The 16452-nt window shown below is 46.8% G+C and overlaps 1 protein-coding gene across 1 annotated transcript; it reads left to right on the forward strand.

The window, feature by feature from the left end:
- Nucleotides 1–5092: 5092 nt before the first annotated feature.
- LOC145399546 (uncharacterized) lies at nucleotides 5093–7030 on the forward strand. Its single transcript, XM_080272145.1, has 2 exons — nucleotides 5093–5945; nucleotides 7026–7030. The coding sequence occupies exons 1-2, from the start codon at nucleotides 5093–5095 to the stop codon at nucleotides 7028–7030; spliced, it is 858 nt and encodes a 285-aa protein (XP_080128271.1).
- The last annotated feature ends 9422 nt before the right edge of the window (nucleotides 7031–16452 follow it).

The raw sequence follows: 16452 nt of genomic DNA on the forward strand, positions 1-16452 counted from the left end.
TTTAACCCCTAAAAAGCGGCCATGGACAGCCGACCCCCCCTGGGTGGCGGGGTTATCGCGGTCTGAGTACCTGTAGGAAAATATTAGCCAAAAATCAGAGATTAACCCTAGAACATTATACTTGGTATGGCAGATAGTACTTACATTCAGCTTTCTCCAGAGACAGGTGTTGAGCCTTCGTGGACTACCCAAGGACTTGTGGAGACTTGCAAAGTTGGGTAACAAAATCTTCATTCCACACCTCTAGCAACCCGGTTTCCCCTCTACCACAGCCTCATTTTGTCACAGTAAACTTTATACTACAAGGTACAGGTAGTTTGGAATCCGTATTTGTACAATAAGCACTGAAAATAAGACTAAAATCAACGGAGCGTACAGCCGACATGCAGCGCGGCGGCGGTCTTCTCGTCACTCAACAAACATTTCCATTTTCACAGCTAAAAACACGTATACGACATTATTTTCAATCATAGTACTTCCCAAAAGACCACCGCAGCGCGCTATTATTCTGCCTTACGCCCGTCATTTTATTCTCGTTCCTGTCGGCCGCTCGCACTGACTCGGAAGAGCTAGAACTCACCATAATGTCACTTTGAAAGCCTGCGGTAAACTGACGCTAAACAGGGGAAAACCGCGCGAAAAAAAGCTAGTGTTACAACTGGGGAAACAAGTGTTTCCTATTAGCATAAACTGCTTGTGAGAGGAGAGCACAGATTTACAGTTCTGAGCAGTCAGAGCACTGCCACGTATCACAGCCAGGCTGGCCGGGCCGTGGGGGGGGAGGGGGGAATAACGCGATACTTGGCAACAACGGAGGTCAGTAGTACAAAGGTCAAGTATGCTAATTGTAGCTAAAGGGTGGCGGTACTGATAGACAATACCAGCTGGAACATCCTTGCCCGCATTTATTCAAAATTAACTCAAATCGCAAACGCAACGATCCGCCGTCATGTCCTTTTTTGCGATCGTCGCAAAAGCGACACTCCGCATTTAAAGGGTTAAGAGAAAGGATACCAGATGGGACCCCTCCAACACCCGGCCAACACCTAGGGGCCACCTGGCTCCTGCAGCCTAATTGGAGCCTCCGGCCTGCCCAGTGTAACAGTGACTGTCCAGTGCATATTGTGATGTTAGTGCTCATGTTGTATACAGTGCTGAACTAGTGCTCTGGTGACTAACTAGTGTACTGCATGTTCTCTATATTCACATTGTGTTTTGTGTCTAACTAGTGCCCCTATCACCACATAGTATATGGTATGACACTTACATTCAGACTGTGTACTCAAGCCCAAGTAACATACTGTGTGGGACCCACCTGTACCCCCACCTTGTGTACAATATCCGTCTAGTGCCCTTATGACTGGATAGTATCCTGTGTGATACTGACACCACACAAACCAGTCGGGGCCCCCTAGTCTGTCTAGTGCATTTGACACTGAATAGTGTATTGTGTATAACTCAGTCATATTGTATACTGGGAATTGTAACTGAGATAATACATGTGTAAGGTTGTTGTCCAGAGTTTTTATGTCCTGCTCTTCTCGTTGTGTGTTCTAGCTCCAATCTCGAAAGAGGACCCCGGCTCTATAGCTGGCATTTCTAGAACGAGAAGTCAGCCTAAAAACACCTAGCTTAACACTGGTGGCCAGCGCTGGTTCTTGATCTGGGCAGAATACAGGGGGGAGCAAAATAGGGACAACAGCAAAAATGGCAATGAAACCTCATGTGCAATTACCTAAATTCGATCAGGAACAATATGACATACACACATACCTATCCATAATCAAACCACTGCTAGATATAGGGTTCGAGGATGATAAACAGAAAATAGCAGTCACCTTACCTCTCTTGGGCAAAGCAGTGGCCAGTATCGCACCCAGGATCGTCCTGGAGCTGACATGGGCAAACTTTACCAAAACAGTGATCCAGGCCATCACGCCATCACTGGGAAGAGTTGTGGGACTATCGCAACTCGACAACTTAACCTACAACAGAAACCTGGATGACACACTCATCCACGCCAGGCAACTCGTCACTGCTACATACCCGGAAACTGATGCAACAACCTGGGAACAATACACATTCAACACACTGATAAGGGTTCTCCCCAGTGTTATCAAGGAACAGTTTACAATACACGACCCTACGGGAGACCTAGATATAGATATCCAACTCATACGACACCTCCTAACCTCCCGCTCCACCCCGCAGCAGATCAATGTAGTCAGCAAATTTCCCACCCAAAGACCAGAACCACATCACAAACTGCAGCCACCCTCAGCCCACACCAACTCCATGCCAACACTCAACCTACCCAGGGTGCACCCCACAAACAAGCGCCTTAACCCCAAGGGAGAACCAGAATTTAATATCCATTAACCCATGGGAATTATTTGCTTGCAGCCACAGATGTCAACTCCACATCAGAGAACAACTAAAGGCAGCCCCGCACAGACCAGTGACCCAGGGGAGATGAAAAGTATCCTCCCTAGATAACGAGGGCCCTGAGTACGACGATACACCAACCGGGGACACCGACCCTAGGGAAACGGAGCCGGAGGAAGACGAGATCCCGCAGCAGCTGGATTTTTAGGCCCGTCCCTGCACGTCCCAACAGTGGTGACAAGATGAGACTGAACGGGGTAAAACAGAGGTAACTGGTCGACACAGGAGAGGCCAGATCCTGCCTCTGCAGTCATTTTTACTCCCATCATAAGTAGGCTTTTGGCCCGCTTTTCCCTACATCAGCTCATCTCATGGACGCGGGAGATGGCCCCCTGCCCATCCGTGGGAAAACTCGGGACTTACACACTGACACCCACCAACAAGTCTCTACTCAGCACAAGATTATTGTATTTGACTCAACCTGCTGTGTGTATGATGGTTACCTGGGATTGGACCTCCTGCAGAAGTTACGCACGAACTTTGATTGTCACAAGCGATGGCTCCAGTTCCAGAAGCCCCCGGACCCCTCTCCCAACCTCCCCAGTCACTGTGCTTGTGCAGACCCCTTTCTTCTCCCCCGGCCCCCCCACCCTCCCCCGTTTTCCCCCCAGCTCTTCCTCCAGCCCACCTCCCACACCCTACCTTCCCAGCAACTATCGCCTCCACCCTAGGGATACCCCCCTTAGGACAAGGCTTGGTTACATCTGAACAGGCCTACTGGCACCTCCGTCCTGTTCTCCCCTGACCTACCATCCAGGACCCTCTTGGCCTGTCTGCTGTCCCCCAGCTTCCCCTCCACATTGCAACAGTCAGAATAGCCAACATCACCACCACCCCTCATGCTACCTAAGGGATTAGTGGTAGTAGAGCTGAAAGAGGCCGAGCCCTCTGCCACCCTCCATTCCCCCCCTGCCACCCTGCCCCCACCAGGCAGACAGCCTCCACCGCCTTCTCCTGGACTTCCAAGACCTCTTTGCATCAGGCCCTACCAACATCGGCCACACCACCTACCTGACTCATGAAATACATACTGCAAGACCACCCATTTGCCAACCATCCCAGAAAAAAGAAAAACAACGGGCTGAGGAAGACCGGCAGGTCCAGCAAATGCTCAATGCAGGTGTCGTATCACCCTCCACCAGCCCTTGGTCCTCCCCTGTCATCCTTGTCAAGAAGAAAGACAGCACCATGCGTTTTTGCGTGAACTACCACTGATTGAACGATCTGACCACCAAGGATGCCAGGCCCCTTCCCAAGATAGACGACTCCCTCAACTCCCTATATGCAGCCTCTTGGTTCTCTACCTTAGTTCTCCAATCGGGATATTGGCAAGTTCCCGTACACCCTAAGGACAGGGGGGATAATGCGTTTTCCACTAGCACTGGGAAATACTACGAGTTCAGCATTCTTCTGTTTGGACTCTGCAATGCCCCTGCCACCTTTTTCAGATTAATGGAGTCTGTCCTAAATGGCCTCACCTGGGAAATCTGCCTGGCATACCTGGACGACTTAATCATTTTCAGCCAAACATGGGCCAACCACCTCCAATGCCTCAGGAAAGTCTTTCTACACATCCACTAGGCCGGCCTCAAGCTCAGGCCCTCCAAATGCGTACTGGCTGCATGAACCGTCACCTTCATGGGGTACATCATCTCTAAGGATGGGATATCACCTGACCCTGACAAGCGCGTGCAATTGCTGACCTCCCCTACCCCGAGTTGTTCATGAAGTCTACGCCTTCCTGGGTCTTACATCGTACTATCGGCGCTTCGTGAAAGGGTTTGCAGACATTGTCAAACCCCTCTATGACTTGACCAAAATGTCGAGCCTTTTACCTGGACTGACGAACAGAGAGCTGCTTTCCACAATCTAAAAAGAAAACTTATCACCACCCTGATCGTCACCTTCCCCGACTACACCCTACCCTTCCATCTATATACCTACGTATTGTTGACAGCAATCGGTGCTGTCCTCGTCCAGGTACAGGAAGGACGGGAGCACATTATGACCTGTGCCAGCCGCACCCTCAACCAAGCTGAAAGGAACTACACCACCACCAAACGAGAATGCCTGGACATCATCTTGGTGCTACCTGTTGGGTACAAACGTCACCATCATTACTGACCACCAATCATTCCAATGGCTATGGGACTCTAACACACACAATGCACCACTTATTAGTTAGAAGGAAATCCTGGAAGAGTTCAGCTACAAGATTTCTTACCGCCCCGGCAAACCATACACCAACACCAACGCTCTATCTCGACTGCCAATCAACTCAATCCACAGCGAATCGGAACTCCTACAACAGTGGCACAACAAAGATTGCCCCCACTGGATGCTGCCACACCTGTTCTCTAAACACCACCAGCAGGGTGACCACCTATTTACCCAGTCGAGACATATGGTGCTCGACCCCAAAACCATCCTGAATACCATGACGCACCTCCACTCTGACAACGGTATTCACCTGGGCGTCAAGAAATGGTTACAGGTATTTGACGATGCCTATTGGACCCCTAACCCCTCCAACCTGACCAAACAAGTTACCCAGCCTTGACGGGCCTGCATGCTAGGCAAGGATACCACCTGCACACCAGTCCCATTGGGAAGCATCACTGCTCACAAACCCTGACAATTACTATCCATGGATGTAATGGGCCCCCTACCACCCAAACCCGGCTACAGGTATATCGTCACCTTCATAGGCACCTATTCCAAATTCCTCATTGCCTGTCCGGCCAATGAACACCATGCAGTCCCTCTGGTTTATGCCCTCATCCACCACATCTTCCCTTATTTGGGGATTCCCCAAGCCCTGCACTCAGACAATGCCCGTGAGTTCACCAGCGCCATATGGCAAGAACTCGCTAATATCTTTGTTTACCACATCTCACACTCCTCCCCCTACTGTCCCCAAGGGAACGGGATATGCAAGAGAAGCCACTGCACTCTCATGAACCAGGTGCGCGCCCAGATAGAGGAAACTAAAAATGAGAACTGGCCAGCTCACAACAAAATTGTTCAGTGGGGAATAAACTCCTGCCCCCAGGACGACAGTATATCTCCCCACCAAAGGGTATTCAGGGAGGCCCCCCTCCCTCTACCTTTACAACAGCACCTGCAGCCCCCCACCACGTCCCCCACGTCCGACACTCTTCACCACCTCAAGAGGCGATTGCACCACCTACAGAAAAATCTAGACCTACAGCCGGACACTGCTCCCTCCAGCCCCTACAAGCCAGGGGACTCAGTAGTGGTAGCAAAGCTACCCACACCCAACAAAATCTCCCCATGCTTTATGAATCCGTACACCATCTCTCATGTTCCAAACCCCTACCAGCTCACCACAGATTATCATAACACACTGCGCACATATCGGAACCGCCATGTGCACCCGTTCCTGACCACCACCGCCCCATGCCACCACCGCACTCCCCCCATCACTAGCACCATCTCGCCACCACCCACCACTCCAGATCCTGCATCCGACTCATACAGTTCCTATATCACACCCTCTGCCTCCCTTCCCTCCTCCCTTACTCCTTCCCCACCAGCCCACTCCCCCGCTACACATCATACCTCTTCACTCGCCATCTCACCACCACCCCAAATCCATCCACTCAACCCAGGGACCCCAAGTCTACCCCCCTCCATGGCACACCCACAGCCCTGCACACCACCTGCTGCCGCCTCTGCCCCCAAACCATCCCCCCCCACCCCCTACACCTTGCTTTCCACCCACAACCCACCCCACACCTCAAACACAGTCTGCCACCACTACCCACACCATCCCATCACCAAACACCCTTATATCATGCTCATCCCCAACACCACTAGGCTGCACTCCCACCTCACCACCCACATCCACTCTCAAAACCACCATCACCTGCTCTGGCTGTCTTTCGTGCCCACCAGCCAGATACTCCACCACACCTTCCCCTACTCCCCCCACCTCGCCTCCACCACCAGGTCAAATCACCCCTACCTTCCACACCCCCAACACAACCCCCATAACACTCATGCTACACCAAGCCCAGTGGAAATATTCACCTGCCCCTATCCCCTGGGAAAACAGCCGCACCTATCCCCAGGAACATCATAAAACCTTCACCATCTCATCGGTCACCAGCATTCAGATGAGATACTCCGACTACCGACCACCACCAGCCATGATGGTATGGCGTGTAACTTGGGCCCCAACCTACAGAAGGAAGCAAAGCGTCTGTGGGCCCCACCACCTCCTTCGACTCCTCCACACACCACATCAAGCCTCCACCCTCTACGTCATCTATGCCCTTCACCAGGACCCGAACCTAGCCACCTCACATTGGATCACCCTCCTCCAGCACCTGACACATGCCCACAGCACCACCACCACTGAAACCTACTACCTCCAGTCACGGGGATGTAACTTTTCCCCCCAAGATGGTGGTGAAATACCTACCGTGGCAACTGAGCACCACCTGGACATGGCGACACCCTCCCAGGAGGCAACTACGGAAGGGCTCTGAGGGTGCGTGTGTTGCCAAGGCAGTATGCACGTATGCCCCTGACTACCTAGCACCCTTATTCCCCAGAATAGACCCAGCTGTCGCAGTCCAAGTACATTACCCTCCAACTGGACCAGCCCTCAACAGGTTTGGGGTGGGGCTGAATATTCAGTCCCTAGCAGCACCCCTGTGACGGCCTGCAGCTGCATATACAACGTGACAGCCTGTAGCTGCACGAACGAAGTGACAGCCTGTAGCCGCACAATAACAGAGACGGCCTCTAGCCACTCAACTGCTGCCAACCCCCCCTCCTCCAGAAACCGATGACGGCCTCCAACCGCATTCAGGGAGAGAAGGTAATGCCCCCTCTCCTTCTGCAGCTGCCTCCGGGAGTAGGACACCGGTGACGACCTCCAGCCACACTAGCAGGCATGTGACAGTCTCCGCTCACACCTCAACTACACATCACTCCCCATGGAGGACACCGGTGATGGCTTCTAGCCGCAGCTGTGGTCAGGTGATGGCCTCCAGCCACACCTCACCCACAGTCCTGTCAGGAAGTTGGGCCCCGGTGACGGCCTCCAGCCACACCAGCAGGGAAGGGACAGCCTCTAGCCACCTTCCCTCTGTTGCCCACAGGACCTTGGTGACAGTCTCTAGCTGCGCCAGGACAAGACACCACAACCAAAGTCTCTCACCCCCTGAGACTTCTCCTGCAGAGGACGACCCCTTCTCTAGCCAGGCGGGATGCTCCTCTGCTTCTCTCCACAGAGGCAGCCCCCAGGAGGAGCCTTCCTGCCTGAAAGAAGTGTGGCAAGGCCCCATGTTGTTGCTGGGAGTGTGTGCAGTCCAGCAGGTGCCTGTGGGAGACAACCAGCTGATGGACTCCCCCCGGAGGCAACACCGCAGCTCGACCCTGACAGCGGCCAAACAGGAGGGAGATCGCAGACGCTGGACTCCCCATGGCGTCCCTGTAACCCTGGGGTGCGACCTCACCAGCCCTAGATGATGGCGACCTCCTCCCCAGGGTGGGTGCAGACACGCATGCCTACTTGCGTTGTTTGACCCGAGAGCCAAGGACCAGACCACCCAGCCAGGCCCCACAAGCAGAGGGCCTCTCACCATGCCAAACCGTAGCCCACAGAAGATGACACCACCTTTGAGGGTCATCCCGTGGCTCTTACGAGAAGGAATACCAGACAGGACCCCTCCAACGCCTGGCTGACACCTAGGGGCAACCCGGCTCCTGCAGCCTTGTTGGAGCCCTCCAGCCTGCCCAGTGTAACAGCGACTGACCAGTGCATATTGTGATATTAGTGCTCATGTTGTATATAGTGCTGAACTAGTGCTCTGGTGACTAATTAGTATACTGCGTGTTCTCTATATTCACATTGTGTTCTGTGTCTAATGCTCCTACCTCCATATAGTATGTGGCGTGACACTTATAATCAGATTGCGTACTCGAGCCCAAGTACCATACTGTGTGGGACCTACCCCCACCTTGTGTACAGTGTCTGTCTAGTGCCCTTATGACTGGACAGTATCCTGTGTGATACTGACACCTCACAAATCAGTCTGGGGCCTCTAGTCTGTCTAGTGCATTTGATACTGAATAGTGTATTGTGTATAACTCACATTCATATTGTATACTGGGAGTTGTAATTGAGATAATGGACATCTAAGATTGTTGTCCAGAGTTTTTATGTCCTGCTCTTCTCGTTGTGTGTTCTGGCTCCGGTCTCGAGAGAGGACCCCGGCTCTATAGCTGGTGTTTCTAGGATGAGAAGTCAGCCTGAAAACACCTAGCATAACATTAGTGTAATATGGAGGTTGGGAGAAAATCGTGCCTAAGCTCGAAAGATCTAGAGGAAACAACGATGCACATTCTAGATGGGGAGTTACACACACAGCATTGTATGACGTCTGACGGAAAACTTCCACAGACTTGGAAAGTTCCACACATGCACACACACGTGCCCTAACGCATGACCCAACCAGTCATATACAGGGGAAATGGGAGAGACAGGGCAGAATGGGTTAGGAGAGAGAAGAGGCATGGTGGGTAACGCAGGAATAGAGCTCACGGATTTAGCAAGCATAAAACTCCTCTCGCTTCAGTACTGCTCTTGTGAGACACTCCCTCTGGAGAAACAAACTGCAATCAAACCTCAGACTCCTCTTTATCTTTCTCCTGCCATCTACGGCAAGAACAACTTAAACATTCTCTCCACTTAAAGTTTCCTAGAAACTAACACATTTTTGGAAACACTCTTCGGCAGCTACAATACTTGTTGGAATGTCACAAGTCAAGAGTGTGAGTAGTGGAAATGAGTAATTTCAGAGAAGCAAGTGGAGTTACATGGTGAGACAGACTGACAAATGAGGAAGTGAAGGAGCATTGTGGTATGGATGTGGATGTGATACAGTGTGTTAGGAGAAATACACTGAGGTTGTTCGGCCATGTGGAGAGGGTGGAGAGCAAGGGACTAACGAGGAGAGTGCGGGAAGGGGAAGGGGAGGCCGAGGATGAGATGAAGGGATGAAGTGGAGAGGTATGTAAGAGAGGGGGGTTTGAACTGGGAGCAGGGCAGTGAAGCAGCATTGGACAGGGCGGCATGGAGGTGATATGTTTGTGGCCACCCCTAATGAGATTGATGCATCTGGCAATAGGTGGATAAATAGCAGGCACTCCTGTGGAAGATTTTGTAGGTTTGATAGGTGTAAAAACTGAGTTTTTGACACATTTAAAACAGCATGATTACTTTTACCCCAGTCAGAGGTACGAGTCCAGGTAGACGTTAGATTTGCCATCGCCTCATCCCTTGTTTGTTGAAGTAGCTGCTGAGATGGATACTGAGGGAAGTGAATGGAGCGGTGAAGGGTGGAATCATCAGCATATGAATTGATAGGGTTAGATGTACAGCATAGAAGATAACTGATGAATAAAAGGAAGAGAGCAGGCAATAGGACAGAGCCCTGAAGAACACCACTGCTGATAGATCTAGGAGGCAAATGACGGCTGTCTACAACAGCAGCTATAGAATGATCAGAAAGGAAGCTAGGGATGAAGGCACAGATAAAAGGATTAAAGGAGGGAAACCTCCCAATTCCAAAGCCACGGCCATCATACTTGGCCATTTGAGTCCCCTAACTGGTGGCTCTATATGACACAGTATCATCCAGTTCCCAGTACTAGTTTTCCAGTTACATTAAATAACCTAGCCAAATAGTCTATTCGTAGATTCTCATAAGCCGCAAAAGGTTTAGACTTGAAATTTTTGTTGGACATAATCAAGGTTAGGGAGCAGGTCTCAAATGACCATGGGCCCATTTGGGCCAGTTGTTTCAGAGGTCGCCCAGGGGTCAATGGATAGTAGCTTGGGGTTACTGAGTGAACAAAAGAAAAAAAAAAAAATTGAGCTACGATCACCAAACTTGGCACATTTATAGAACTTGATATGCTATACATGACTTCCATGTATGAATGACCTTGACCCAAAACTCAAGGTCACAGCTATAAGGTCAGAGTTTAAAATTTGCTTATTTTTTATGTACTGATGTCACATGCACAAGACGGATGACCTTGTCATATGGTGGGTTATTGAAATTGCTTGTAGCAATTTTCATTTTCTAGTTATTATAATTATTATTATTATTATTATTATTATTATTATTATTATTATTTTATTATTATTGTTATTATTATCATTATTATTATTATTATTATTATTATTATTGTTATTATTATTATTATTATTATTTTTATTATTATTATTATTATTATTATTATTATTATTATTATTACTACTACTACTACTGCTACTACTACTGCTACTACTACTACTACTACTACTGCTACCACCACCACTACTACTACTACTACTACTACTACTGACGTCAGGACACTAAGATATCATAACACACTACATAATTGCTAGTGACATATATGCTACCAATATGTAATGTAGAGGTTTGAGGAAAATCGTGCCGAAATTCACGAGAGCTGGAAGAAACAGGAATGGAGATTCTAGCTAGGGAATTTAGAACACAGCACATTATGGCACAGTGGAAAACTCACACCACACACCTGATGGAAGAACACCACACGCATACACGTGCCCACACACATGACCCAACCAATCATATACAGGGGAAATTGGAGAGACTGAGCAGAAAGTTTTGGGACGTGATAGGAAACAGGAGAGGCATCGTGGAAAAGGCAGGAGTAGAGGGCAAGGCATTAGCTAGCTTAAACCTCTCTCACCTTAGTACTGCTCTTGTCAAGATAACTCTCTCTGGAGAATAATGCAATCAAACCCTAGACTCATCTTTATCTTTCTCCTGCCACAAAACCAACTTGAAAATTCTCTCCTCTTACAACCCTATAATCTAACAATTTTGGAAACGCCTCGGCTATGGCTACAAGGTTTTTGGTGGCAGCAGTGATACTACTACTACTACTACTACAACTACTACTAGTACTACTACTACTACTAATACTACTACTGCTACTACTACTGCTGCTGCTGCTGCTGCTGCTGCCATAGCTACAACAACAATAGGAACAGTAAGAATAGAATAACAATAAAAAAGATGCTACTACTACTGCTATTACTGCTACTGCTACTACTACAGCTGCTGCTGTTGTACCTACAACAACAACAGGAGCAGTAAGAATAAAATAACAACCACAACAACAACGAATACTACAGGGTGACCCAGAAAAAACTCCCATATTTCAAAGGTAAATGAAAAAACAATGGTTAAAGATAAACAAAATATTATTTGCACATAAGAAACTTCGTTCAATACAGTTTTTATTCATCATGTTTTAAAGATGACATCCTCCAAATGGTGGCCGTCATTGTCTATACACGCTTGGAGGCGATTTCTGAAGGCTGCCATGGCTCGATGGGTCATGTCAGGTGGAACAGCAGCTATCTCCTGCTGAATAGCAACCTTAAGGGCTTCAAGAGTCTGGGGTCGATGAGTATACACTCGTGATTCAAGCTAGCCCCACAGAAAAAAATCACAAGGGGCGAGATCAGGGGAACAGTCGGCTACCCAACATCGCCATGCAACGAGATCACCTGATCCGGAAACATTTCGCTCAGCACTTGCAATGATCTTCAAGCTGTGTGTGCCGTAGCTCCATCTTGCTGAAACCACACATCGAGTTCTTCAAGCTCAAGGTGTTCAAGTTGTGGCCTTAGAAAGTTTTCGAGCATATCAATGTAACAGTCAGAAGTTACGGTAACTGTTACACCACAATGCCAACATTGGCAACAGCGCACCACACAGTCACTCGATCAGAGTGCAACGGTCATTTGTGTAGCATGCGAGGGTTGTCTTCAGACCAGTAGTGAAAATTTTTTTTGTTTACAGAGCCACTCAAATGAAAATGAGCTTTGTCACTGCACAAGAGAAAAGCATCTTATGGAACATGTTGCAGGACGTTCTTGCATAACTCCCTGTGGCTTATCCAGTCTCCTGCATTGAGTTCTTGTACAACCATCATTATGTATGGATGGAAGTGAAGGTCTTTGTGTAAGATTATCCTTGCAGTTATCCGAGATATCCCTACAGCTAAAGCATGCTCCCGCGCAGAACATCTCGGAGACTGCACAACAGATTGCCTCAATGCTTCAATATTCTCAGGCGTACAAGCGCTCCTAGGTCGACCAGGTGATTTTCTTTTTAAAGCTGAGCCTGTTGCCTTGAATCTCTCAACCCACTGCAAGATGGTTTTCTGATCTGCAACGTTTTCGTTCTGTGGAATACTGAAATATCTTTGAAAGGTCCTCTGCATGGTGATCACGGAACAGTTGTTTGACGCTTCGACAGCGAACGCACGGTGTGCTCCCAACCACGCCATGTTGGCGACTGAGGACAGTTGGGGTTGGGCTACGAAGAGACCCTAGCCCCGCCCCTCCCGCCTCACTACTGCCAGTGCTACAGCCTTTCGAAATGTGGGAGTTTTTTTACTGTACTATTACTACTACCAATAACTGTGCATATTCTTCTATGTGTAGGCCAGCGCTGCAGTGCTCATGCCCTGTAGAGATATATGAATGTCACATTGTAGATATTTTAACATAAAAACCACGTTCAATGTTGGACACTGTAGCTTCAAGTTAAGGTCGTGCCCACAGATAACTGTCCAATAGTGAAAGAAATAGTGAAGAAATATACCAGTGATGAAAACTGCACTATTGCCACTTCCACTGACTAAGTCAAGCCTTTGATCAAGTTAGCCATTTCATTATAGGCAGAGAGGTCATACCAACAAATGTTGCTGTGGACATCCTTGATATACTGGGCCATTAGTTCAGACATCATCCAGCAAATATACAGGAGCATAACTGGTTTAGGATATGTTAGCATACAGCTATGGATGTATATCAAGGTGGTGTTCTCTGCCCCTTCCATTATAATTTTGATATAAACAGTATTTGAGATGACCTGACCCAGCTGGAACAAGAGTGGTGCCAAGGCACAGCAAACCCGTCCCCGGCAGTCATTTTAGTACTGACGTATAAACACAACAGGATATCTAGTCAAAGATGTCACAAATCAAATTTGGAGTAAATCAGGTGAAAATTGATGACTTTATGCTCATTTGAAATTTTAGGCCCGACCCATCTGACACTGACCCCCCTACTACTAACTGGGGGGGTGCCCCCCCCTGATGTAATGAGGCACGTTATATGATGCAGACTTGAAAGATGCAGCTTTACTGTAGGTTTTGATTTCATGTCGATATGACGATTCTGAATGGAATTATGGCAAAAAATATATTTTTTGTTTTTTTGTTTTTTTTACATTTCTTTGGCTCTTCAGCTTGGCCCTTGGCACAGTTTGGCCCAATAATTAATCAGGCAATGAGAGCATCATAACCTGTCATCCCTGTAATTTTAATCACAATTGCACCTGTGGTTTTCGCATTAAGTTGTTCACAGACATACAGATAAACAAACAAGCCGAATGAAAACAATCCTCGTCCCCGAGCCCCTCCGAGGCGGGGACAGATAATTAGGATGCCAGTATGGAATATCTAGATGTAATGACCTTGCTTATGCACTTCATTTGCTGCTTCTGGCCAAATCATCATATATGAGTACACTTTATTCTACACTCTGTTGCTATATCATGTTCACAAAACATAAATCTGTAACAAGTGCAAGCACTGAGCTAGGTGAAGAGGAACTGCAGGGCGTGCAGAGTTATAAGTATTTAAGCCATTACCGACCCTCAGATTTCAGACTCACCGTACACATTTTACAGTATATCATTTTTCTTGTTTTTAATGGTATGTGGACCTTTTCTGGGTAATCGCTCCAAGAAGTGATGGCAGAATATCAAGATGATTTCACTCATGATACTCTTCCTTATATCTTTACAAGATAAAACTTATTATCTATAATTGTAACTGAAAACACTATGTAAATGCCAAAGTACCTGTACCTTTCAAAACTGGACGAAGAAATCAGTTTGTTGCAGTAGTAGGAAGTTCTCAAATGGATCTAATTGAAACATCAAAATTGTCGTGCCCAGAGACAGTCAGGAATAATTTGCAGAGATTATATCTAGTGCGGTAACAAACAATAACTTTGCAGTAGCATAAGACTGAAAAGAAATGGGTTTCAATAATCAATTAAAATCAAACATTATTATTTATAAAATGATTGTTATTAGAAAACTAGTGAATAATTTAAAGCCACCTATTTCTGCTCTCTCTATGAACGACAACAGAAAGCGAGAAAGCAGCTTACATTAGTAGGCTGTTCCAAATGGCTCATCAATAAGCACAAATGGAACCAACTGTTACTAAAAGACATGGAGTTATTACACTGCATTTGGCCAGTTTTCCATTTTAAAAAATCTATAGAAGTCTTAGTATAGGGAATGAATGAAACATTACTTCAAAGTATGTGATGAGAGTCAGAGCTCCTTGCAGTGTGTCAAGCTTGTGCCCTGGCCAATAACCCACCGCGTGTCTTCAACTGGAACTGGTAACCATTGGTATTCCTAACTTGACAATTGTTCGTCGTCCCACTGCTGGCCACACAAGTTCAGCACATCACAGACACAGTGGGTATTTGTGCCCAAGTGGTGACAGATAATGCTGTGTGCTAAATATGTCGCACTTACCAGGCCTCCTGGCTTATGCCAACACACTGTGTGCTGTATGTCAAGTTCGACGTCTCTCTCACTCTCTCTCTCTCTCTCTCTCTCTCTCTCTCTGTATATATATATATATATATATATATATATATATATATATATATATATATATCATCCAATCCTACACTGCCCCATGAAGAGCGTAGGGGCCCGAGGCTAGGCAGTTGGTTCTGACATTAAAGATGAGTGACCAGCCTCACTCATCCCTGAGTGGCAATACATGAGCAATATATATATATATATATATATATATATATATATATATATATATATATATATATATATATATATATTGTTACATAGCCTATGATTTCATCATCCTTTGTGTAATTTTAACGCACAGTTGCTGCATGTTTGATCACGAGCGTGTTCTGCCTCAGTCCCCCCCTTCTGCCGTTATAGTAGAGTGAGTCGTTCTCTCTGTTGTCCAGAGCGGGATTGTCAACTCTGTGTCCCCATGGCTTCATTTGCGCGTCCTTATTACAAGTTGTGTCGGGCTCTCCCGGCCCCTATATAATGAGCTCAGTCTCTGCATCATGGCCACTTAGATCTGCTCCTCATTTTGTTCACATCTCTGTCCTCCCCTGTACAGATATTATTATTGTGAGTGCTCAAGAAGTCTCCAACCATGTAACAGCTGTGTGTAATTTGAGTATAACTGTTGTTGCATTTTTTCTTGTACTGTGTAGCATAAGTTTAATTTGTAGGCCTAGTGAAGTTTGTAATTTATGTAGGGTTCTTTGTCAGTCATTTTTGATAATAGTTTGTATCTGTAATTATTTATCTGGCATTCACTGAGTATTATCTGGTATCTCATTTTATCAGGGCTGACTTAGATAAATTTACTCTTGCTAATTTCGTGTTAATAGAGGCTATTGCAGTTAACCATATATTTAACCTGTTTATTTGCCATTACATTATCTTTATGAGTTCTGAATGTTTTGTTGTTAGTTTGTGCATTAAACTTTAACTTGTAATTTTACCTAACTCTTTTGTTTTGAACCTGGAACTTTACGGGACAGTAGTGACTCTTCGTATTCTCACTTAAAGTGTACGTTATCTTTCTCTGTTCCGTAACATAAATTTGGCGACCTCATATCAGGATATTCAGGATATTATCATAAGGATATTGTTTGATATTTTGTGACTGTGATATATTCATGATGGCTACTATTTCTACACTTGATGAAGCCAAAGATTTTTTGTCAAATGTGCAAACAGTGTGTGATATAGAAAACAGAACAAAGAATGAACTTAAGCTTGTTGCTCAACAATTGGGAATTGCAGTTCACTCTCATCATTCTAAAGATCAAATTGTTGGCATGATTAA

The sequence above is a fragment of the Coenobita brevimanus genome, chromosome 49 (assembly GCF_032717465.1).
Source record: "Coenobita brevimanus isolate Jiangsu-jjx chromosome 49, ASM3271746v2, whole genome shotgun sequence".
In the NCBI taxonomy this organism is placed as follows: domain Eukaryota; kingdom Metazoa; phylum Arthropoda; class Malacostraca; order Decapoda; family Coenobitidae; genus Coenobita; species Coenobita brevimanus.

What these genes read in the sequence shown, in the direction of transcription:
- LOC145399546 (XM_080272145.1), top strand. Translation starts at nt 5,093, where the DNA reads ATGGATGTAATGGGCCCCCTACCACCCAAACCCGGCTACAGGTATATC.